This window comes from Leptodactylus fuscus, chromosome 6, assembly GCF_031893055.1.
Source record: "Leptodactylus fuscus isolate aLepFus1 chromosome 6, aLepFus1.hap2, whole genome shotgun sequence".
Taxonomy (NCBI): domain Eukaryota; kingdom Metazoa; phylum Chordata; class Amphibia; order Anura; family Leptodactylidae; genus Leptodactylus; species Leptodactylus fuscus.
Window position 1 is genome coordinate 158838096 of NC_134270.1, and position 24667 is coordinate 158862762.

At 41.5% G+C, this 24667-nt stretch overlaps 1 protein-coding gene across 2 annotated transcripts in view; it reads left to right on the forward strand.

The window, feature by feature from the left end:
• The window catches only part of EPHA8 (EPH receptor A8), a 77515-nt gene that overhangs the window by 22302 nt on the left and 30546 nt on the right, over positions 1–24667 (forward strand). For both annotated transcript variants that reach the window (XM_075277749.1, XM_075277751.1), the window contains exons 2-3: positions 2281–2345; positions 21365–22028. In XM_075277749.1, coding sequence (XP_075133850.1) covers positions 2281–2345; positions 21365–22028 — 729 coding nt within the window. The remainder of the gene's footprint in view (positions 1–2280; positions 2346–21364; positions 22029–24667) is intronic.

Sequence of the window (24667 nt, forward strand, 5' to 3'; positions counted from 1 at the left end):
GCTGACAGATACTGATACTTCACCCTGTCAGTAAAGATTTTGTCCTCTGTAATTAATGTGTCTTCTGCTGACAGATCCTGATACCTCACCTTGTCAGAGAATAGTTTACCCTCTGTAGTTTATGTGTCTTCTGCTGACAGGTATAATTGATAGTAAAGTAGGGGTGAATTTGAGTGAGGAGATTAATTGTGGTGTCTGTGTGCAGCCTGCAGGAGCCACTGAGTATAGGCCTATGTAAGTGAGCAGTCTTCTGACAGGTAGTGATATAAGTTAAATGATATAAGGTAAAGTGATATAAGGTAAATAATTGTTAGTAAATAATTTAACCTTTGTAGTTCATGTGCAGTCTGCTGACAGATCCTGATGCCTCTCCCTTAGTCAATGAGTCTTTTGCTCACACATCCTGCTACCTCTCCCTGGCAAAAAAAAAAATATATTAATGTAATTAATTGTAATTGATATGTCGTATGCGGACATATCCCGTGCCTCACCTTGTCATTAAATATTTTACCCTCTGTTTTTTATGTATCTTCTAATGACAAATTCTGATGTCAGGAAATATTTTGCTCTCGGTAGTTGGTGTGTCTTCTACTGATAGATACTGATGTCTGACATTGTCAGTTTGCCTTTTCCAGTTGTGGAAAAGGGCAGGACGGTGCTCACAGGTCCAATAGATTTTATTAATAAGAAGAATTGCAAGTGCAATTCTTCTTATTAATAAAATCTATTGGACCTGTGAGCGCCGTCCTGCCCTTTTCCACTGCTGTTTCCCCGGTTGACACAACTGGTGCCTTTGAGACGTGCTGCTCCCCATACCTGGTATCATATACACCTTAGTACGGAGTTGTGAACGCTGTCACAACCAAACCAGGTGAGAGGCCACCAGGTCTGATACATTCATTACAATTATCCAAAAAGGTGAATCGACTATCTACACTATAAAGTGTGCTTGGTGTTTTTCTATCTTTTGCAATGCCTTTTCCAGTTGGTGTTTTCTGCTGACAGATCTTGATCCTTCTCCCTCTCATTAAATATTTTGTCCTCTATAGTTTATGTGTCTTCTGCTTACAGATCCTGATTCCTCTCCTTGTCAGTAAAAATGTTGTCTTCTGTAATTGATGTGCCTTCTACTTACAGATTGTGTTGTCTCACCTTGTAAGTAAATATTTTGCCATCTGAGGTAAATGGTGTCTTTTGCTGACAAGTCCTGGTGCCTCACCTTGTCAGAGAATATTTTGCCCTCTGTGGTTGACTTGGCTTCTGCTGACAGATCCTGAACCCTCTCTCTGTCTTTAAATTTTTTAATTTTTTTCACTCAAGTTCATCTGTCGTCTGCTCACAGATTTTAATATCTGTCTCTAGCAGTAAATATTTTGCCATCTGTAGTTGATGTGTTTTCTGCTGACAGATCTTGATGCCTCACTCCTATCTGTAAATATTTCACCCTTTGTAGTTGATGATACCTGCCAGTGTCAGTAAATATTTTACCATGTGTAGTTGGTAAGTCTTTTGCTGATACCAGTTATAGTTTTTTCCTCCCAACAGATTTTCATTCCTCTTCCTGTCAGTGAATATTCTGCTATCTTTAGTTGATGAGTCTTCTGCTGACAGTTCCTGATCTCTCTCTGTCATTAAATATTTTGTCCTCTATGGTGTGTTCTGCTGACAGATTTTGATACCTGTCTCTGTCAGTAAATATTTTGCCCTCTGTAGTTAATGTGTCTTCTGCTGACGGATCCTGTTGCCTCACTCTGTCCGTAAATCTTTTGTCCTCTATGGTTGATGTGTCTTCTGCTGACAGATTTTGATACCTGTCTCTGGCAGTAAATATTTTGCCCTCTGTAGTTAATATGTCTTCTGCTGACGGATCCTGTTGCCTCACTCTGTCATTAAATATTTTCACCTCTATGGTGGATGTGTGTTCTGCTGACAGATTCTGATACCTGTCTCTGGCAGTAAATATTTTGCCCTCTGTAGTTAATATGTCTTCTGCTGACGGATCCTGTTGCCTCACTCTGTCTGTAAATATTTTGCCCTCTGTAGTGGATGAGACTTCTGCTGACAGTTCATGATACCTGTCTCTGTCAGTAAATATTCTGCTGTAGTTGGTGAGTCTATTGCTGACAGATCCTGATACCTTTCCCTGCCAATAAATGTTTTTTTCCAGATCTTCTCCCAACAGATCCTCCTACCCCTTCTTGTTAGTAAATATTTTGTTACCTATAGCTGCCATGTTTGTTGATGCACGCACAATAATGTCATCTTTTGTTTTCTTTCTAGTGAATTTATTAGACACAGCGACAATTCCTGGGGACTGGGGCTGGCTGACCTACCCCCCTCATGGGGTAAGTACCATCATCCCATCAGCACCTCCTGCATCTGTCTGTGAAGCCTTCCTGTTTCCTACTGTAATGTCATTATAGAGCAGTATCTTGGTGTCATGTGCAGCCGCCCGGCGTGTGCCGGTAATGGACAAGGATTGTGAGAGCTCCGGTGGAATTGCTCATAACACTTCAGGTGTAATTGGCTGTAAAATAGGAGTAGAGTTTGTGTGAGGAGAGTAATTGTGGTGTCTGTGTGCAGCCTGCGGGAGGGAGAGAGGGTCACTGACTATAGTCCTGACCCCTTCATCCTCCTCATGGGAGACCCTGGTCGAAACCATCACTGACTCTTGAGCGATTCAGAAAGATATCACAAAGAAGTGACAGCAACGAGACCTCTCATCCCCTGCACAATGCAGCCCCAGGAGTCGGTGACCTCGCAGGACACAGCAGGCAGCACGCTGCAGGCACAAGGAATCACTGTAGTGATGCTGTCTTATCATATGTCAGGTCTGATGAGTGCCCCGTGTTTTTAGGGTTGTCACCAGGTGACAGGACAATACTGTACAATGTCTAGAGGGATATACCGCACTGTATGATGGACACTGGTACCGTGTGTATGACTCTGAGCTGTTTATCTATCCTTATTCCTCCTGCATCCATAGTACTATGAGAAGTCCACCAGTATGTATCTCACTCATCGGTGACTTGCAATACTGCCATGAAAGGGTTAACCCATAGGGTTCCATTCTACAAGATACACGTGACGCCTTCATGTCCATTTACAAGAAGAATCCAATTGAGTCGAAGTAGAAATTCTCCAAAGAAACCCTAAAACCTGCATTAGTGATGTAGATATTGGGTTAATACTGGAAAGCGTACCAACTCCATATATAACTCCTACGAAACCGGAGCCATATATACATAGTGGATATTCTCCACTGCGGAGAAATCCTCAGGTTGTGGCTTTAAAGTGAAGTCCATTTCTTGTTCTTCTGATCCGTGCAACTTCACATTTTCGTGTTTGGATTCTTTCGTGAATACAACGGGGACATCTTTCCGCAGCTCAATGACAGGTGATGAGGTAGGTAATGATCCCCTTATGGTGGAGAAATATAAGCAGAGTATCTGCCAGAGCAGGAACATTAAGAAACGTTTACCGTGTTCCCCAACATACATCAGGCACACGGGACTCGGGATGATTTTTGCAGCCTTCACTGTCATGTTGAAGATGACATCGGGTCCCAGCATAATAATAGCTCTAATGAATAATGAAACAGATGCTAGAGAGCTGATGACAGAAACAATAGAGATTGGCTGGATGAGGAGACGCATCAAGGAAAGAATTGGCCTTGTCGGAGAGACATTGTGTCACGTCCAAACACAAAGAATGAAGATGTCCGCTCTATCTGGAAGAACAAACATAGCAGCAGTAGACTGGAGGTAGGAACTGGAGATAAGGCTGATGAGAAAGAAAGCCTGTTAGCGTCTGGTCTTAGGCTGGCCATACACATTAGATTTGGCAGCATTCTTCTGACAGCTATGTATACCGACCCCTATACATATGCACAACTGGCCGGACTATGCTTGTATAGGTTCTCCATGGGGAGAGGAGAGAAAGTCACTACCAGACACCTCTTACCTTGGTGTATCTCTCTTCAAAACCTAAGGATTGGGTAACCAATGTTGGGCAAAGAGTTTGGAGTCAATACAAGTTAGGTGGTTGCTGAAATTGGTGGGTTCATTTGATACATGTATGTGGTCAACTTCATTGGGCGTAAGGATTGTTTTAGCCAATTGGATATGGTCATAGCCATATATCAAATTTCTGTTCAATAGTTGATAGTCCATGAAGTACGGTAAAATGTTCCCAGAACATTACATTACAAATCTATGGCGGCTTTGGAACTGGAAGAGCCAATATGGACCAATATGTGTGAGGTTGTCACTCGCTCATTGGTTGTTCCTTATTTCCATATATATATGTCCATCTTAAAGCTTCTCCACCCATGCAACCTCCAATTCTCCAAGTATTCCATCCTGGTCTTCCAGAATCTTTGCCAAGCCCTCGGAGCAGCTTCTTTGTTACTTCCATCTTGCACGTTGACATTAATTGAAGCCATACGAAGATCCTTGATGCCGAAGGAATCAGAACCTCCCCTTGTTAATTAATATGTCCTCATTTACGTCTCGCTAGGGGATGTTATCACGATGGCAGCAGACGAGACAGACTGAACCTCATTTATTAAAAAACACTTCAAACTAACAGTGAGGAATTGTGGATGAAAGAACGCCAGAGAGACCAGGTATTTGGGCTGCAGATATGAGGCTGATCAAAATCTCACCTTTTCCGTTGCGTTGAGAAGATGGCTCATTTCAGCCAAAAGGAAATTCTCGGCGACTCTCCCATCAGGACGTGAAGGGCTTTTTGAAACCCATTAATTAGTTTTTTTTTTATTATGTTTTATTTTACAGTGAAGAGTAACACATCAAAAGACCCTTCCATGCGGTTCTCCGAGTCACCGGATGAGTGCCCGCTCCCTGGGAAATTCACATTTTCATGCTCAGCTGATACATAAATACTCTACTGAGGTTGTACACGGTTTGTTAGATGTCACCTCTCTGGATATTATGGGGAGAGGGGGTTGTATATTTTCCTTACAATGTATAGGAACAGCCGAGCTCATCCAGTCCCATGCAGTCACGATTAATGATTGTCACTCGACCGCGGGCAGGTAGTGTTTAGTGCGGCGCTTAGCCTCCAGTAACTGCGCTCACATGAATCATTTATGGCACACACATCTACGCAGATTGGCATATTTCTACTACAGGCTTCATTAAACCACTTGAACTTGTCCTTTCCAAGGATCTTCTTAATATTTTACATCTTTACATGAAACCCCAGGTGGTAATACTAATAACATGAGCCCCGGAGGCTTCGAAAGACTTCATTCAAACATGGAGAACATACAGTCTCCATGCAGATATTGCCCATGGCCAGATTAGAACCCAGGGCCCCAGCGCTATCATCACAATAAAGAGGTTTTATTCGAGTTCAATATTGATAATCTACTATGTTCTGTATACAATCAATATCTGTTGGGGGGGGCACTAGGGAGACTGCAACGTTCAGGTGAGATCTGTGGCCCCTTCATGACTATGCTTGGTATTACAGCTAAGCTCCGATCACTTTAATGGGACAGAGCCGCAAATAGTCCACGGGACAAATGAACATGTCACCTATTCCTGGTGTTGGGTTCCCTGTTCCACCACCCACCTGCACTGGTCGGGGCAGAGATGAAGTGGCTCAGGTGACAATTAAGGTCAATTACTGGCTACACGTTGGGAAGAATATGCAAATATGTTTCCCAAGATGTAAATAGGGAAACACTGCCTCTGTATGCTGCCCTCTATGGGAAGCTCCCTTGAATATCATGCCTGACTTTCCAACAAGCCTTTTTTGCAATGATACGGGATTTTGCCAAGTCAGTATCATCTCAACTGTGGACAGCACTGTTTCAATCTGATTGGATCTCATCAGCACAGTCTAGGGAGAACTGACTTGGCAGAGGTGAGAGACTTTTAGACCAGATTATGGGGATATGGTCACCTTTAGGGAGAGACCACCATGTAGGTGTGTGGAGTCAGTACTCCCTAGACTGTGCTGATGAGATCCAATCGGATCGTCCACAGTTGGGATGATACTGACTTGGCAAAATCATGCATCATTGTAATAAAGGTTTGTTGGAAAGTCGGGCATGATGTTCAAGAGAGCTTCCCATAGAGGGCAGCATACAGAGGCAGTGTTTCCCTATTTACGTCTTGGGAAACATATTTGCATATTCTTCCCATAATCCCCCACAGTGGAGTGAAAAGGGCTCTGTATGACTCCACACACCTACATGGTGATCTCTCCCTAAGGAGTGACATTATCCCCATAACCCGGCTACATGTTGGTTATCTGTAACTTATGAGTAGTCACCAGCGCCCAAGCAGAGATACTTTACTTCTATCCCATCTGGAAAACTCCTTTAATGTACAATGTGGCCCAGGGATCTGTCCGGTGGCCTACAAGAGCAGAGCTAGTTTATTGTAAAATGATTCTCTACCATTTATAGGGCGCCATTTCCCTTCCCTGGATAAAAAATGAACTTGATGGATTATATTTGATGTCCACACTGAGCCACCTAGATAGAGTCTTCATCTTCTCTCAGTTCTGTCTCTATTATGAAGCCTTCGGGACTACATTTGGGAGGAAGAAATATAAACGTAGGCCTGACCGTATCCACCTCATACGGCTTCTCTGAGTCTTTGAACATTCCAGTCAAGTCAATGGCTAGTCATCTAGGACAAATAACGCGACGTTGCCCCGAGTATCATCTTTGCCCCGCGCTTGGTTCATTTCTAATTATTATCAGGTGGTGGCGTGTGAGGAGAATGCTTGGAGCGCTGGCCGCTCGGCTGTGACTCCCGATGTGTGGGCTCCACACGACTTTCTGTTGTGCTTGTTTGTGGGTTGGTATTAAATATGTGATTATTTTTCTGCCGGCGGCAATGTGTGACGGTGGTGAAGTCTTCTCAGCTCCAATTAGCCCCAGTGTCCGGCTGCACGGCTTCATTTCATAATACATTTTAGGAGAATTCACCTGTAAAATATGTGAATCAAATTAGTTTCATGAATCTAATAACAGATAAGAACTTTTCTGAGGGATCCGCACAATATTGCAGCTGCAGATAAATAGGACTGGATGATTTCCAGACGTCTGCTCTGTGCTTCTAATTCTAATGACTTGACCCATGGGCTGATGGGAGGCTCAGGAGCTCGCTCTTGTGGCTGGGTACATTGGAGCCCACTGTCTAGAGGTTTCACCCATTCTGTGTAAGAAAGGTTTTCCATCTAGGACAGTAGAGATTAGTGTTGAGTGATCGGGATCGGAAAAGATTGGATTCCAATCAACGATCGAGCAAATTTCACGATCTGGAAAATGATCGGAAATCGGATTTTGAAATCTCAAGATCGGCTCAACCCTAAAAGTGACTTTTCCCATAGAGAAGCATTGACTAGGGTTCAGTGATCGGAAAAGATCGGATTCCGATCGGCAATCGAGCAAATTTCACGATCGTGATCGGCTGGAAAATGATCGGAAATCGGATTTTAAAATTGATCCTGAAATCTAAAGATCGGCTCAACCCTAGTAGAGATACAACTCAAAATCTAGATCATGATCTTGATCGGGAAATGCCATCCTATTAAGACTATTTGGTTAGAGTCAATGGTTGCCAGTACTGGGATGGTGGTAATATGGCAGCTCCAGCATTCAGCACACTCCATGGTGGATACACTACCGTGGTGGCCCAATCTCTTTCCAAGCTGCCTATAATACACCAATAGTGAACATTTTCCAATATACTTAATAAACCTATCTAACTTCCTTCTAACCCTTTCCCTCCAGAGGAATTTTTCGATCTTCGTTTTTGCCTCCTTCCCTTTTTTTAATCCTCATAACTTTTTATTTTTCTATTCACAGAGCTATATGGGGCTTAATGTTTGCGAGACAAATTGTTCTTCATAATGGTATCCTTTATTATTCTGTATAATGTACTGGGACACTGGAAAAAAAAATCCAGAATGGGGTGGAATTGGAGAAAAACTGCATTTGTACAATTACGGGGTTTCGTTTTTATGGCGTTCACTCTGCAGTCACCTGTATTCTATGTTTTGGTACAATTCCGTGGATACCAAATTTATATAGTTTTATTAACATTTTAACCCCTTAACAAAAATCTAAAATTTTGCAAAAAAAAATTTTTTTTTAAAGGTCTCCATATTCTGACACCCGTAACTTTTTTTTATATTTCTGTGTATGGGTATAGGGCATCTTTTTTGTGGGGCCAGATGTACTTTTTAGTTCTTCCATTCTTTTTTTTATACGTTTGTAGATGGTGCATTTCTGGACACAGAGATACCTAATATGTAGGTGTTTTACAGTGATTTATAACTTTTACATGTATTCTAGAGAAAGGGGGGGGGGGTGATTCGAACTTTTAACTCCTTTTTTTTAAATTGCATTGATTAGACTCCCCTATGGGGTCTTGAATCCTTGGGAGTCTGAGCACTGCAATGCATTGCAAAATATAGGCATTAGTATGATAGACTGCATAGTGCAAACTGTCATACAAACTAATGGCAGACAAGCCTGTGAGCCTTCAATAAGGCTCCCAGCTGTCATTGTAATGGGGCAGCGGCCCTGGATATTGCTCCGGGTACCAGTGATCCCCGGCAAAATAGCGCTGATCATGAGCATTAGCACCGGGTCTCCGCTGTATAATACAGCAGAGACCAAAGATGAAAAACCAAGGTAAGAAAAAGGGAGTACCCTGTGTTTCCTCTTCTTTGTATCACAAAATAAAATGGGAGTTACTCTTAACCCTTGCAAAGGGGTGTCTGTTGTGCTGCAGGATGATCCCCAGTTCACAGTCCCAAAACTGGAAGTCAGTTATAGCGATCATGACAGGAAAGTAATAAGACTAGATGTGGGCATGGAAGAGGATTGTTGAGCAAAAAAAATAGGGGAACGGGGTCTTGATAGGAAAGAAAAGTGGAATAAGGAGCCTGGCTGAATTGAGAATTAGGAGTGGTCCATGAAGCTAGAACTGCAACATGAAACTAGGACTAGAACATGAAGCTAGAACATGAAGCTGGGACTGGAACATAAAGCTAAGGCTGGACCATGAAGTTAGGACTGAAACATGAAGCTAGGACTGGAACATGAAGTTGGGACTGGAACATGAAGCTATGACTAGAGCATGAAGCTAGGGCTGGAACATGAAGCTAGGACTGGACCATGAAGTTAACACTGCAACATGAAACTAGAAGTATAACATGATGTTAGAACTGGAACATGAAGCTGGGACTGAAACATGAAGTTTGGATTGGAATATGAAGTTGGGACTGGAGCATGAATCTAGGACTGGAGCATGAAGCTAGGACTGGACCATAAAGCTAGGAATGGGACATGAGTTAGGATTGGATCATGAAGCTAGCACTGGAACATGAAGTTAGGACTTGACCATGAAGTTAGGATTAGAACATGAAACAAGGATTGTATTGGGGAGCCAGTAATTGAATGAGTTTGCAGCACACAGATGTGGAGATTGAGCAAGACACAGGAACATGTTCACCAAACAGGAACATAGTCAGGAACATGGACACAGTACAGGATTGTGGCCATGGTACATGGCCATAGCATGGGCACATAGTCTAGAAAAGAACCAAGGAGAAGAACTTTGGAAGCAAACATAGTATCCAGGAGTGAAGAAGTCAGGAACAGATTTGGAACAAGAGTGTTTACTGCCGTGTTCACAAGGACAGCGGACATATAGAATATCAATAATTCTGTATCCTGTACACTAACACTCAGACAATGGATGACAGAACGATCTGGGTTTATATTGTAGACCTTGAAGAACTCACCCCAACCAGCTGTACAGCAACAGGGCTCAGAACCAGGAGTATTTTACCATTTCTATGATCCAGTGATGTTCCCTTTACTCCCAGCCACATTTGTCCGTATTTGATCATTTTCTGCGGAGGTTTAATCCCATGTTTCATGGAAGAGAAAGTAATTTCCTCGTAAATCTCGGCAGCCAAATATTTGTCTCTTTCCCTGACTTTCTTCCCACTCCTCAGTCTAAAGTTGTCCCAAGGAGGTCGCCCAAGCTCTTGCGAGCTCGCCGTATCCTTGGCCTAGTTCTCGATAGCAGCATCCTCTCCTCCCGTAGAGCACATGAGAAGATTTCTTTGTGCTATTTGTTTTTGTAAATGTTCGGAGCTTTTTCTTTTCAAGGATAAAATGTTAATAGGCGTTTTGCTCCAGGCGCTACAATTAATGTATTAAACATGTGCAAATCTTTGCAGGGTCTATCCCTCCCCCCCTACCCCAGTACTTGCAGACAGGCCCATCCTATCAGCATCTCACTTAATAAGGCAGATTGATATCACCGATTCAGCGGTGGGAGACACATACCTATTTACTGCCTGCACAAGCTGCGCTACATAAGCCCGACTGCTCGCTCCCTGTTTATAGGCTTAAGATCCGTTCCTGCTGTTCCAAGCTCATTTCATTTCCAAAACAAGGCATTTACGGCGAGGCTGATGCTACGAAATAAGCATATCATTATACAAGGATTGAGCGAACAGTCAGACCATGATTAATCCGTAGAGATGTCCGCCCCAGCACCATCTACACACCCCCTTAATGGCCCAAGTGACCCTACTGCTAAAGATAATATTGACAAAGCCAAACTCCAGGCTTCTACTCCCTCCCAGAGACCACAATGGCTCCCAAATGGCCCCGGAGAGTAACCGTTCCTCAGATCCTTTCTGAGAACCTCGCAAGGCTTGTGCAAAGGTTTTAGGAATAAAAATGCCGTAGAGTCAGAATGGTTTCAGAAATGGAAGGGTTAATACTTTTTTTTTTGTCAATTAACATAATCAAGTGAATGAAGAAAAGAGAAATGTAAATCCCATCAATATTTGGTGTGACCTTTGCTCTTTTGAGGAGGAGTCCTGAAGATGATAATATGGCCCCCGCAGATATAGCCCTGATCTCATCATCGTCCAGTCTGCCTGGGATGACATGAAGAGACAGACGGATTGGAGCAAGCAACATCCACAGAAGATCTGGGTTTAGTTCTCCAAGATGGCAGGATTCTTAGCAGCATATTTGGTATGGGCACCCTTTGGCTTCCATCAATTCTTCTTGGTACTTACAGACAGATTGTGAAGGAACTGGGCAGGGAGGTTGTTCCCGCCATCTTGGAGAACTAAGCCCAGATCTTCTGTGGATGTTGCTTGCTCCAATCCTTCTATCCCTTCATGTCATCCAAGACAGACTGGATGATGTTGAGGACTATGTCATCATTTCCACGACTCCTCCACCAATGGGCAAAGGTCACACCAAATATTGATGGGATTTACAATTCACTTCATTTGGATAATTGATATAAAATAAACTATTAACCCTTCTATTCCTGGAAGCATTCTTCCTCTGCCGCATTTTTTACCACACCTGCCTAGTTCCTTTTCCCAGTGCTGTACATGACAATATTTCAGCATAAATGGATGACAATATCCTGGCTGGACGCGTATGACCAGACCTTGGCACCACGTCGTCGTGTTCACTTGGGCTTCCACCAGTTGTTGCGGCTGAGACCTCAGCGCTAACCATTAATTACTTTGATATTGGGAAGTTCCTCTTAATAACGTGAAGGTGTCCCTCAGCTATCGTCTCTCCGCCGCACCGCAGGAAAGATAGAAAAGCTGTCACTCAAGCTGTGCCGGCGGAGAGCACCTCTCATCTGCTCCGTTCCAGAAGCATCATGACAGACACAGAAAAATACTCCATATTAGGATCAGAAATCACTAGTTGTAGAGAAAAGAATAAAATGTCCCGGAAGACAGAAAAGAGGGTTCACTGCGAGATGGCGCCTACATGGGAACGGCGTGCATGACCGACAGACAATGAGGGGATTGAATCTTTCATCCAGAGTGGGCTTGATGTCTGTTATATAAATGGAGGAACGATGACTCAGTCTGCTGTACACAGAGAGGACATTGCAGAGGAATTGAGCTTCGAAAGCATCTTTGTACATCCAGGGGTTTTCATTATAAAGTAATATTTTCAGGATTTGCTCCACAGCAGTTATTAGGACAATCTCAGAGAAGTCTGAGCCATTTTAGCCTCTAGAAATATTGCTAGCATGCTCTCAATCCCTGTTATCAACAGAAACTCAGAAATCACTGTCTGGACAAACTATAAAACTATCTACAGAACCCGTGTCAGGACAAGCTCCGGGATAGCGATATAGAAAGTTCCAGGAGAAATGCTAGAAATATTACAGTAACAAGTTACAATAGAAAAATCAAGAATGGTTCTAGAATCCTGTTCAGGACAAGATACAGAACCGGTGCCAGGACAAGCTCCAGGATTGGTGTTATAGCAAGGTCCAGGACCATTACATGGACAAATGCTAGAAATATTACAATAACAAGTTACAATAGAAAAATCAAGACTAGTTCTAGAATCCTCTTCAGGACAAGATACAGAACCCGTGTCAGGACAAGCTCCAGGACTGGTGTTATAGCAAGGTCCAGGACCATTACCAGGACAAATGCTAGAAATATTACAATAACATGTAATGGTAGAAAAATCAAGACTAGCTCTAGAATCCTCTTCACGACAGGATCCAGAACCTATGTCTGGACAAGCTCCAGAACTGGTGTTATAGCAAGGTCCAGGACTAGTGTTACAGAAAGTTCCAGGACAAATGCTAGAAATATTACAAAAACAAGATACAATAGAAAAATCAAGACTAGCTCTAGAACCCTCTTCAGGACAAGATACAGAACCCGTGTTAGGACAAGCCTTGGAATAGTGTTATAGAAAGTTCCAGGACAAATGCTAGAAATATTACAATAACATGTAATGGTAGAAAAATCAAGACTAGCTCTAGAATCCTCTTCACGACAGGATCCAGAACCTATGTCAGGACAAGCTCCAGGACTAGTGTTACAGCAAGCTCCAGGACAAATGCTAGAAATATTACAAAAACAAGATACAATAGAAAAATCAAGACTAGCTCTAGAATCCTCTTCAGGACAAGATACAGAACCCATGTCAGGACAAGCTCCAGTACTGGTGTTATGGCAAGCTCCAGGACCATCACCAGGACAAATGCTAGAAATATTACAATAACATGTTACAGTAGAAAAATCAAGACTAGTTCTAGAATCCTCTTCGGGACAAGATACTGAACCCGTGTCAGGACAAGCTCTGGAATAGTGTTATAGAAAGTCCCAGGACAAATGCTAGAAATATTACAATAACATGTTACAGTAAAAAAATCAAGACTAGCTCTAGAGTCCTCTTCAGGACAAGATACAGAACCAGTGTCAGGACAAGCTCCGGGATAGTGTTATAGAAAGTAACAGGACAAATGCTAGAAATATTACATTAACATGTAATGGTAGAAAAATCAAGATTAGCTCTAGAATCCTCTTCAGGACAGGATCCAGAACCTATGTCAGGACAAGCTCCAGGACTAGTGTTACAGCAAGCTCCAGGACAAATGCTAGAAATATTACAAAAACAAGATACAATAGAAAAATCAAGACTAGTTCTAGAATCCTCTTCGGGACAAGATACAGAACCCGTGTCAGGACAAGCTCTGGAATAGTGTTATAGAAAGTCCCAGGACAAATGCTAGAAATATTACAATAACATGTTACAGTAAAAAAAATCAAGACTAGCTCTAGAGTCCTCTTCAGGACAAGATACAGAACCAGTGTCAGGACAAGCTCCGGGATAGTGTTATAGAAAGTTACAGGACAAATGCTAGAAATATTACATTAACATGTAATGGTAGAAAAATCAAGATTAGCTCTAGAATCCTCTTCAGGACAGGATCCAGAACCTATGTCAGGACAAGCTCCAGGACTAGTGTTACAGCAAGCTCCAGGACAAATGCTAAAAATATTACAAAAACAGATACCATAGAAAAATCAAGACTAGCTCTAGAACCCTCTTCAGGACAAGATACAGAACCCATGTCAGGACAAGCTCCTAGACTAGTGTTCTAGCAAGGTCCAGGACCATCACCAGGATAAATGCTAGAAATATTACAATAACATGTTACAGTAGAAAAATCAAGGCTAGCTCTAGAATCCTTTTCACGACAAGATCCATAACCTATGTCAGGAAAAGCCCCAGGACTAGTGTTATAACAAGGTCTAGAACCATCACAAGGACAAATCTAGAAATATTACAATAAGTTACAATAGAACAATGAAGACTAGCTGTAGAATTGTCTTCAGGGCTAGACTCAGAGCCCTTGTCAAGACAAGCTCCAGAGGGAGAAACACTAAAAATATAGTAATACGTTCCAGTAGTATCAGTAGGACAAGCTCTAGAATCATCCTCAGGGCAAGATCCAGGGTTATTGTTACAGCAAATTACCAGGTTATCACCAGGACAAACTTAGAAATATTATAACAATTTCCAGTATTATCATCAGGACACTGGGTCAAAACCAGGCCAAACTCTAGAAATATTAGAATGACAAGTTCCAGTAGTGTCCTCAGGATCTAGAATTATCTTCAGCAACTAACCTCTTAGAGACATCTGCCTTACAAGGGCATACAGGGTAGCGGGCTGTGTTATACAGCTGTCACCCACCTTCAGTGGTCATGGATGGCTATAACTGGCTGATTAACCCCTTGCAATCAGTTGTGCACAGGTTGGGGTCTCCCGCTGTCCCCCAGTATGCCCTTATATCACCTAATAGCAGATGTCTAGTGATGGTCATGGCAGACAAGGAGTCTAATGAAACTCCTCAAGGCTTGCTATATTAGTATTCTTACTGTTCCTGCAGTACATAATGATAATAGCAGATCATAGAAACAATCACGCGATCACATGTTCAGATCACCTAGGACAACCATACATTTTTGCAAAAAGTTTAACAAACTTTTAAAAATCTGACAAAAAAACTCTAAATCACCCTGCAGCCTGGAAGAGGTTAAGAAAAAAACAAAAAAAACAAGAATTTGTGCCATTTTCTTACGGGTTTTGTTTTTACGGTGCGCAGCAAAAATGACATGTTACCTATAGTACGTGTGTCAGTGTGATGATAATGATATTAAATTTGCATATATTTTTTTATGTTTTAATAACCTTACAAAAATCCAGAGTTAAAAATAAAAAAAATTCTTGGAGTCACCACAACTGTAAGATTTCTATATTTTCATACATGGGGCTTTTTTTGGCAGGGTAAGTTGTAGTTTTTATTCGCACCATTTTGGTGATCATTTGACACTCTCACTGCATTTTATTGCATTATACTGGTACTAGTATGAGACCAAAAATTACTCTTGGGGTTCCTTAAAGTGTTTATGATAATTTTTATGTCCGATCTAGTGAAAAGCGGTGATTAGAAGTTTTACAATTTTACGGATTGGAACCCTAGGGGATCTGATCACCTATACAATATACTGCAAAGCTTTTGTATTGCAGTATATTGTAATAGTCATTGATTATGACAGCCCGTAATAGAAGCCCAGTTGTGACTTGTCTGGGAAACCTTAAAAGGCATCTGGATCTTACTCTGGGAGTTGGAGATCTGATACAACATGGTGGGAAAAAGTATGCATATACATTTTATTAGCTGGAAAAAGATGAACTGCCTCTAGCTCCAACTACCAGAAGGTAGCTCCCAATAAATCAATGCCTGAATTTCAAGAAGCCTTAGAACATCATTTGAGATATAGGTCAAAGCCAAAAATTTTCACCAAGAAATAATATCCATCTGCAGGCAGAAGTTTCAAGATTGTTGCCCCTCACCCATGCAGAGTAGGGCCCTGTTTGACTAGGTCAGAGGTCATGCTACGGATTCCATGACTGATTAATAGAGGAAAAGCCAGAGGGCTGTTAAATTTAAGAGGAATCTGAGGTGAATGTCTGCCTCAAATTTCTCTTTGTTTTCCACTTGCTGAACATCCCCTTTATATGTAGAACCCAATCCCAGGGTCACAGCCTCTGTTACCTATATACGGTAGCAGTGTGATATTCTATAGGTGTGGACATCTCTCAGAGGGAGACCCTTACCCTAAATTTATTATATGGCACCTGGTGAGGAGGGTCAACTGTTGTTTTCTTCTCTGTATATGAACCAGGAAAATCTACACAGACAGAGGTATGGTGGTATGTATGTAGATTTTCCTCTGAAACAGGTTATTGGGGAAGGGGTCCTCATCCGCACATCTAGGAGAAGACGTAATATAAGGAATTCTGAGATTGTTCTTGTATGATCGCTGTCTGGGCTGGAATCCATGACCTACCGCAAGGGAGGCAATAATACTAACAGTGAGTTATAGACAGAAGTGTCAATTATGGGAGGTTTTTCTCAGCCTAACCTTCCATTGGATTCTTCTTTAACCCCTTCCCAATATTTGTCATACTATTACGGTGGATATCGAGTATTTAAATATGGTGGCTCAAATGCTAAGCAGCTGCAATAGCAAACGGGTCTCTACTATATTATACAGCAGAGACCCGGCACTAATACCCGTGATCAGTGTCCACACTGATTATCTGCATTAAGGCCTCCGCTGCCTCAGTCAGATCTGAAGGGGTCGGAGATCAGTTTCCATGACAGCCAGTAGTAGCCTTTAGGCATTCATTTGTATTACAGGCTCCTCTATGCTCTATGCAGCCTGTAATAGAAATGCTGATATTTTGCAGTACATCGCAGTGCATTAGCATCGTAATGCATAGCATTAGTGATAAGACACCCTGGAGTTCGAGACCACTAGGGGGTCTAATAAATACTGTAAAAAAATACATGAAATTCAAAATACTACCCCCCCCCCCCCCTTTCCCTAGAAAATATATAGAAGTAAACAGTAAATAGCCTAGTCTACAAACTTATGAAAACAGTGAATGTCATAGTGAGGAAAAAAAATCAAAAGAGCTGAACCACCATTTTTTGGGCTGTCTCATCTCTCATACAAATTTAAATAAAAAACCATAAAAGCAATAGACATTCCCCAAAAATGTATAGTTAGAGAGTACATCTGACCCCTTATACAGAAATATATGGCTGTCAGAATATGGCGACTCCAAGAAATTTTTGGATTTTGGGGGTTAAAACGTAAATAAAACTATATAAATGTAGTATCCCTAAAATTTTACTAATCCATAGAAAACAGGTGACGTCATTTTGGCTGCACATTGAATGCCGTAAAAATGAAGCTTGTAAGAAAGTCACACAAATGCAGTTTTTCTCCAATTCTACCCCATTCTGATTTTTTTCCAGGTTCCTATTACATTGTATGGAACAATAAATGGTACCGTTCCGAAATACAATCTGTTCTGCAAACATTAAAAAATAAAAGGAAAATAAAAATGGCAGATTTTTTTGGGTGGGGGAGGTGATAGAAGTAACAGGAAAATATATTCAAGTCTTAAAAATAAAATAAAAAAAATCACAAAAATCCCAATCTGGGCCATTATTGGTGTCAATTAGGCGGAGGCTACAGTGATTTTGTAATGCTAAAGTTGTTGCAACTTTCATTCCCCTTGTCAAAAAAAAGTCAATCAATGCAAAATTTGAGTGGTCGCCTCTCCAGTCTCATTCACTTACCTTACTTGCAGCGCCACACCTCCCATGAGGCAACCAGGGCCCCGGGGAGGGCGGCATTTTTGCTTACCTAAGCCAGTCCAGGACAAGCCGTCCTGGACTGGCTTAGCGTCACCGTCACCGAGTGGTGGATTGGGGAGGCCGCTGGAGCAGCGCTGCTCCAGCGGCCTCCCCTCACGCTCAGGCAGAGAGCAGGTCCTCTCCCTGCCTGCTCTCTGCCTGCTAACGCCCCCTTTGCTCCGCCCCACCCCCTTCGCTCCTCCCCACCCCCTCCTCCCGGGGGGTGGGGGGGCGGCTTTCTGTCATCCGCCTCGGGCGGCAGAAAAGGTAGGTTCACCCCTGCTTACTTGTGATAGTACATATTGACTCTAGGTGATAAGGTTATGACATACGGGGGGGCCTACTGTTACTCTGTTGCCCAATGGCCCACGTACACCTAGAGCTAGCCCTGTCTCCGAGACAGAGAAGAAGTTTGTGATTTGCAGATGCTGGTAAAAATAGCTTCATTCACAGGGAAACAATAGAAAGCGGTGAAGCAGCGTCAATCATGCGTGGTGGACACCGGTATAGCAGAGCCTGCTGAGCAGAGACGGCTCCCGGGCCCCAGGACATTTGTTTTGTCTGAGATAATGGCTCTGAGATTGAAGCCTCAATTAGTGATGTTTCTTATAAATCCCTTCTTCGCTGGATCCTTCGAGTCATGAGGCCGTCACTGGGAGAAGCATAAAAGACATGTATATTAGTACAAACACCCGCCGGGTCAGCACTTCCATTAGTAATGCTGACAAGTGTTTGCTGTCCTTCCTCTTCCATATACATAGACCAACCTTCTGCTGCACAATCTTCATCATCCATTCTCGTCGTCTGATTTGCTTTGCTGAGATGATGCCAAGACAATTCAGGAACCTTGAAATGTCCTCCTGAAAGTAAAAGTTATCCTGGCAGGCTATAGTGAAGGGATCAATGCCCCGGTGCAACTGGGACTATTATCTTCACATGTGGAAGTGTTTCCAGTCCTGACGTGCGAAGGCAGGCATGGACGTAACTAGCAGGGTGGCATGTACAGCAGGAATTACGTGGCCCGGACCATTATCAATTAGACATAAGAGAAAATTGGTGATGACTATGGATATTGGATACGCGTGTAACATCCCTTATAGGGTACCTGAGTTTTCATGAAAAGTTTAAATATCTGAAGGTTCTTGCTGGGAAGTCTATTCTCTTGCTGTATAAGCTTTCATAGATGGTGCCCTATCATGTTATTTCTACTAATATCCCCATTATGGCTGCAGCACATTTTACATTTGTCCCTGAGTCAGGGGAAAGTAAAATAACCAGCAGTCTGCCTCAATCCCCTATCCATTATGACTAGTATGGTTTGTGTACATGTAATTCTGCCAGGAGTAACTGTACAAGAGCAAAGAAATAGCTCAGAAAAACTCAATTGACCATCGTATAGGAAATCCAGGAACATTGTACTGCAAAGATAGGGCAGATACATGCAGGTACTTATTCCATTCAAATATCTACCATCCAGACATGACACAGGAAAGGAGCAGTAGATAAAAGTAGAAGACTTTTCTTACATTGTAAGCCTGGATTCACACCAGCACTCTCTCTCCATTTGGGGATTCTATCCCCGACTCCTGCAAGCAGGATATTTCACTCCACATTTTTTGGACGGAAATTTGGCAGACCTCATTATAGTCTCCTCCTCTACCCATTGACCTCACATCTATTAAGGTGAATTTATTATATGCAAAGGCAGGGCTGGTGTTGGAACCTGGTGAGGAGGGTCAACTGCTGTTTTCTTCTCTGTACACTGTGTATATTATCCCTGTACTGTGACATCACTGTGTGTATTATCCCTGTACTGTGACATCACTGTGTGTATTATCCCTGTACTGTGACATCACTGTGTGTATTATCTCTGTACTGTGACATCACTGTGTATATTATCCCTGTACTGTGACATCACTGTGTGTATTATCCCCGTATTGTGACATCACTGTGTGTATTATCCCTGTACTGTGACATCACTGTGCGTATTATCCCTGTACTGTGACATCACTGTGTGTATTATCCCTGTACTGTGACAATACTGTGTGTATTATCTCTGTACTGTGACATCATTGTGTGTATTATCTCTGTACTGTGACATCACTGTGCGTATTATCTCTGTACTGTGACATCACTGTGTGTATTATCCCTGTACTGTGACATCACTGTGTGTATTATCCCTGTACTGTGACATCACTGTGTGTATTATCTCTGTACTGTGACATCACTGTGTGTATTATCCCTGTACTGTGACATCACTGTGCGTATTATCCCTGTACTGTGACATCACTGTGTGTATTATCCCGGTACTGTGACATCACTGTGCGTATTATCCCTGTACTGTGACATCACTGTGTGTATTATCCTGTACTGTGACATCACTGTGTGTATTATCCCTGTACTGTGACATCACTGTGTGTATTATCCCTGTACTGTGACATCACTGTGTGTATTATCTCTGTACTGTGACATCACTGTGTGTATTATCCCTGTACTGTGACATCACTGTGCGTATTATCTCTGTACTGTGACATCACTGTGTGTATTATCCCTGTACTGTGACATCACTGTGTGTATTATCCCTGTACTGTGACATCACTGTGTGTATTATCTCTGTACTGTGACATCACTGTGTGTATTATCCCTGTACTGTGACATCACTGTGCGTATTATCCCTGTACTGTGACATCACTGTGTGCAATATCTCTGCATTGTGACATCACTGTGTGTATTATCCCTGTACTGTGACATCCCTGTATTATCCCTGTACTGTGACATCCCTGTATTATCCCTGTACTGTGACATCACTGTGTGTAATTATTCCTGTTTATTGTCCCTGTAATGTGACATCACGTATTATCCTTGCATTGTGACATCATTGTGACCATTGTCCTTGTACAGTCATATATCATTATTTGGATTATATTTAGCTGACTACTAAAGCTAGTCATGTTGTGGTGATCCTTATTACACATTTTGCTATTGGTACTTCTTATATCATAGGGCCCCTTCACCAAACTCATAAATATCCTCTTTCATTTCATACTGCCAGTTTCTAAAACATATATATACAACATAGATCTTATAATAAATTTGTTTTGCCTGCAGCAACCTCTAAGGAGAACAGAGTAGGTGGATTGGAGGTCACGCCTAGAGGGGTCCGGCTGTCAGGACATTAGAAGTCCAAGTTGTCAAGATGAACTTATTGGGGTTTTCCAGGCGGAGAAAGATTGGCGGCAGTGAGCTCAGAATGGGTTATAATAATAATAATAATAATAATAATAATAATAATAATAATTAATAAATAAAAACAACAATACTTACCTTAGTAATCCAATCCAACCAACTCTTATATCCTGGGTAAGTTGGGTCACCCCCTCTGACCAGTGATTGGCTGAGCAGGCTTTCCAGTCACTTCCTGCTCCCATCTTGACATAACAGGAAGTGACTGGGAAGTCTGCTCAGCCAATCACTGGTCAGAGGAGTGACTCAACTTACCCAGTGATTGGCTGATTGGACATCCCCAGCCATTTCCTGCTCTGACCAGCAAGGAACAGGAAGTGGAGACCAGCAAGGACCTAGTAGGTGGCCTCAGACTCAAAGCAGTAGGGATTGGAAAGGCAAGAGTAGGTTCTTATATATTTTGTATGCTTTTTTATTTTATATTTGTGTGAATGGTGAAGGAGACATGTTCTAGTGGTGAGCTTAGGTAACACATAGATTTATGTTTAGTTGATATGAGATTCCCCATAAACTAACAGTGTGATTCTTCTATCTTCTCACAGTGGGACTCCATCAATGAAATGGATGAGTTTTTCAGCCCAATCCATACATACCAAGTATGCAACGTCATGTCTCCAAACCAGAACAACTGGCTGCGGACAAACTGGGTACAAAGAGATGGTGCCCGCCGGGTGTATGCAGAGATAAAGTTCACCCTAAGAGATTGTAATAGTATGCCAGGGGTCCTGGGGACTTGTAAAGAGACCTTCAACTTGTACTACATGGAGAGTGACCGGGACCTTGGCACCAGCACTCGAGAGAGTCAGTTCATGAAGATCGACACAATAGCCGCAGATGAGAGCTTCACCAGTGTTGATCTTGGAGTACGCAGACTCAAGCTTAATACAGAAGTCCGTGGTGTGGGACCCCTGAATAGACGTGGGTTTTATTTGGCCTTCCAGGACATCGGAGCTTGTATCGCCATCGTATCAGTACGAGTATATTATAAGAAGTGTCCATCAATGGTGCGGAACTTGGCTGCCTTCTCAGAAGCAGTTACTGGAGCCGACTCATCTTCCTTGGTGGAAGTACGAGGAGAGTGTGTAGGGCACTCGGAGGAGAGGGACACCCCAAAAATGTACTGCAGTGCAGAAGGAGAATGGCTTGTTCCCATCGGGAAGTGTGTGTGCAGTGCTGGTTTTGAGGAACGTAGCGACTCTTGTGTAGGTAAGTTGGAAAAATTGGACAAAATTTGTCCTAACATTCTGTATAAATGATATTAAGTCTTCCATGTTCTTTAATGGAGTGTGTGGTAGAAGTTGTGGGAGGCCAAAAAACTGTTCTATGTCCGGACGGTTGGGGATAATGGGTCCACAAATTGTTCTTTGGGATATTTGTGGGAAGTGGCAGGCATTACATGATATGGGGTTGGTATTCTATCACTTATATGGTTGACACATGCACCAAGCCACCTTATTTTTAGGATATTACACATCCCTTTAATAAAAATAAAATAATAACATATATATGTATCATACATAAGTGGTGCATAACACTCTCGCTCATAGTGTACCCACAACATTGTGACTGTAATACACAGTCATGGTCCTGCTGCAGCTATCGGGATCAGAGACAACTGTGATCCTGGAAATTCAACCCTTTAGATGCCGTGGATGCAGATTGTCAAGGCAGGTAAGGTTTTAGACAAAAGTAGGATGTGCAATTTGTTAGCCCATAGTGGGTTGCTAATGGATTACCATAGTAGCTGGGGGCAGAGTCCCCGTGTCTGAGACAATAGGCCTCAGAATCTGGCAGGGCCTAATAGGTTGCCTTTGATTGAAAAACTAACAGGATATAATGCTTTTAAACACAATGGGGAAGATTTACTAATACTCTTTTATACAGTGTAATCTTACACTAGACTGTTTTATACTGCACCAGATTTATCACAGTGTCTAATGCTGTTTAATAAATCGGTCACAATATTAGACTGTCTAGTCTAGATCTACAGCTCCTACTAGGTGGATTACCGTATATACACGGGAATAAGCTGAATTTTTCAGCACAGTTTTTGTGCTGAAAAAGCCCCCCTCAGCTTATACTCGAGTCAGCAAAAAAAAAATTATTTTTTTATTTTTTTTATTTTTTCTTTTTTAGGGGGGAGAGGTCTATGACCAGCAGCAATATCAATGTATAGAATCTCCCATAAAATAGTGGGGGGAAAAAAAGAACCTTTAAAAAAAAAAAAAAATTTAAAGTTGTAAATCCCGCTTTTCCCTAGAATAGACACAAAAGTAGAAAATTACTGTGAGACACAAACACATTAGGTATCCCTGTGTCTGACAGTGCCCAGTCTACTGAATATAGGGGATCTGCAGTGCTCCTGTTCCGTCGGGAAGGGGTTAATAGGAGCACTGCAGATCCCCTATAGTCAGCCAGGCTGAATTCCAAGTGGGGGAAAAAAAAGCAGCCCTCAAGCTCAGGGAAGGGGCAGACAGACAACCAAAACACCCCCTCCCCTTTCCCATCACCCAGCACCTACTGCACCAAAAAACTCTGACCATTTTAATTTTTGAAATTTTCCAGTAGCTGCTGCATTTCCCCCCTCGGCTTATACTTGAGTCAATAAGTTTTCCCAGTTTTTTTTGTGGTAAAATTAGGGGCCTCGGCTTATATTCGGGTCGGCTTATACTCGAGTATATACGGTAGCTTATTCCAAAACCTTTGCAAAAATTTGGCATAAACTTTGGCACACTTTGTAACGCCTTTCAAGCAAAGATTCTCCCCTATTTCTGACCAGTCGTCTATGTATATAGTTTGTACATGCATTTTTTTTTATTTTTTTTTTTGGTGCAAACTACATGATTTTGCTTAGTAAATCTCTCATAAAGTGATTCTTCCCATTATGTTTTACCTTAGATCAATGGATTGTTGCTGCAACTTACACAGTGAAACAAAAAATGAATCAAATTTTCTTCAATAAATTTTTATTTAAAAAGTCCCCCTTCCAATAAATAATAAAACCTCTCGTTTTATAAAAATAGATTTTATTTAGAAATCTATACGATTTAATAATTGTGCTACCTGATACGTGGCATGAATAAAATTGCTGATATGCTTTTTTTTTATATTCACTCAAAAAAAAAAAAAATTTTAAAATAAAAATTAGTAATGTAATTAGTAAATAATATATAACCCAAAATGGTGCCGATAAAAACTGCAACTCATTCCACACAGGAAATAAAAAAAAAGTTATAGCAGCCACAGGAAAATATGTTTTATTTATAAAACAATTATATAGGAACAACACACCACAAAATATTCCAAAAACACCCGTACATTGATAATAATAATAATATTAATATTAGTAATAATAATAATAATAATAATAATAATTATTATTATTATTATTATTATTAATAATAACATAATATACAAAAAATTAATAAAGACTCGATAAAATTTTTATTTTTTGTATTGTATTTAATTGTGTTTTTATCATTTTTTTATTTTAATAAAAATTATTAGAGTACTCTCTTAAATATTTTTAAGACAATTTTTTTTTATTTTTTTTGTTTTAGTAAATACATTTTTAAGAGCATTTTTTTTGTTTCATACAAGCACCAGGGTGCATATCTGTTTCAGCGGTACCAAGGTCCTTTGTGGATGAGGTTGTTTGGCAGACACCGTGGCTGCAGGTTCTAGTTTTTTGCTTGTAATAGAAAAACAAAATGTGAATATGTGTTGTGCTGTGAATATACCAATGATAGCAGTTCGGTCTATTGATCCAAAATACTACACCCAGGTAATGCTCTTTTATATACCCCCTGCCCTCTTTTAGTACTTTCCTTCTCAAGATATATATA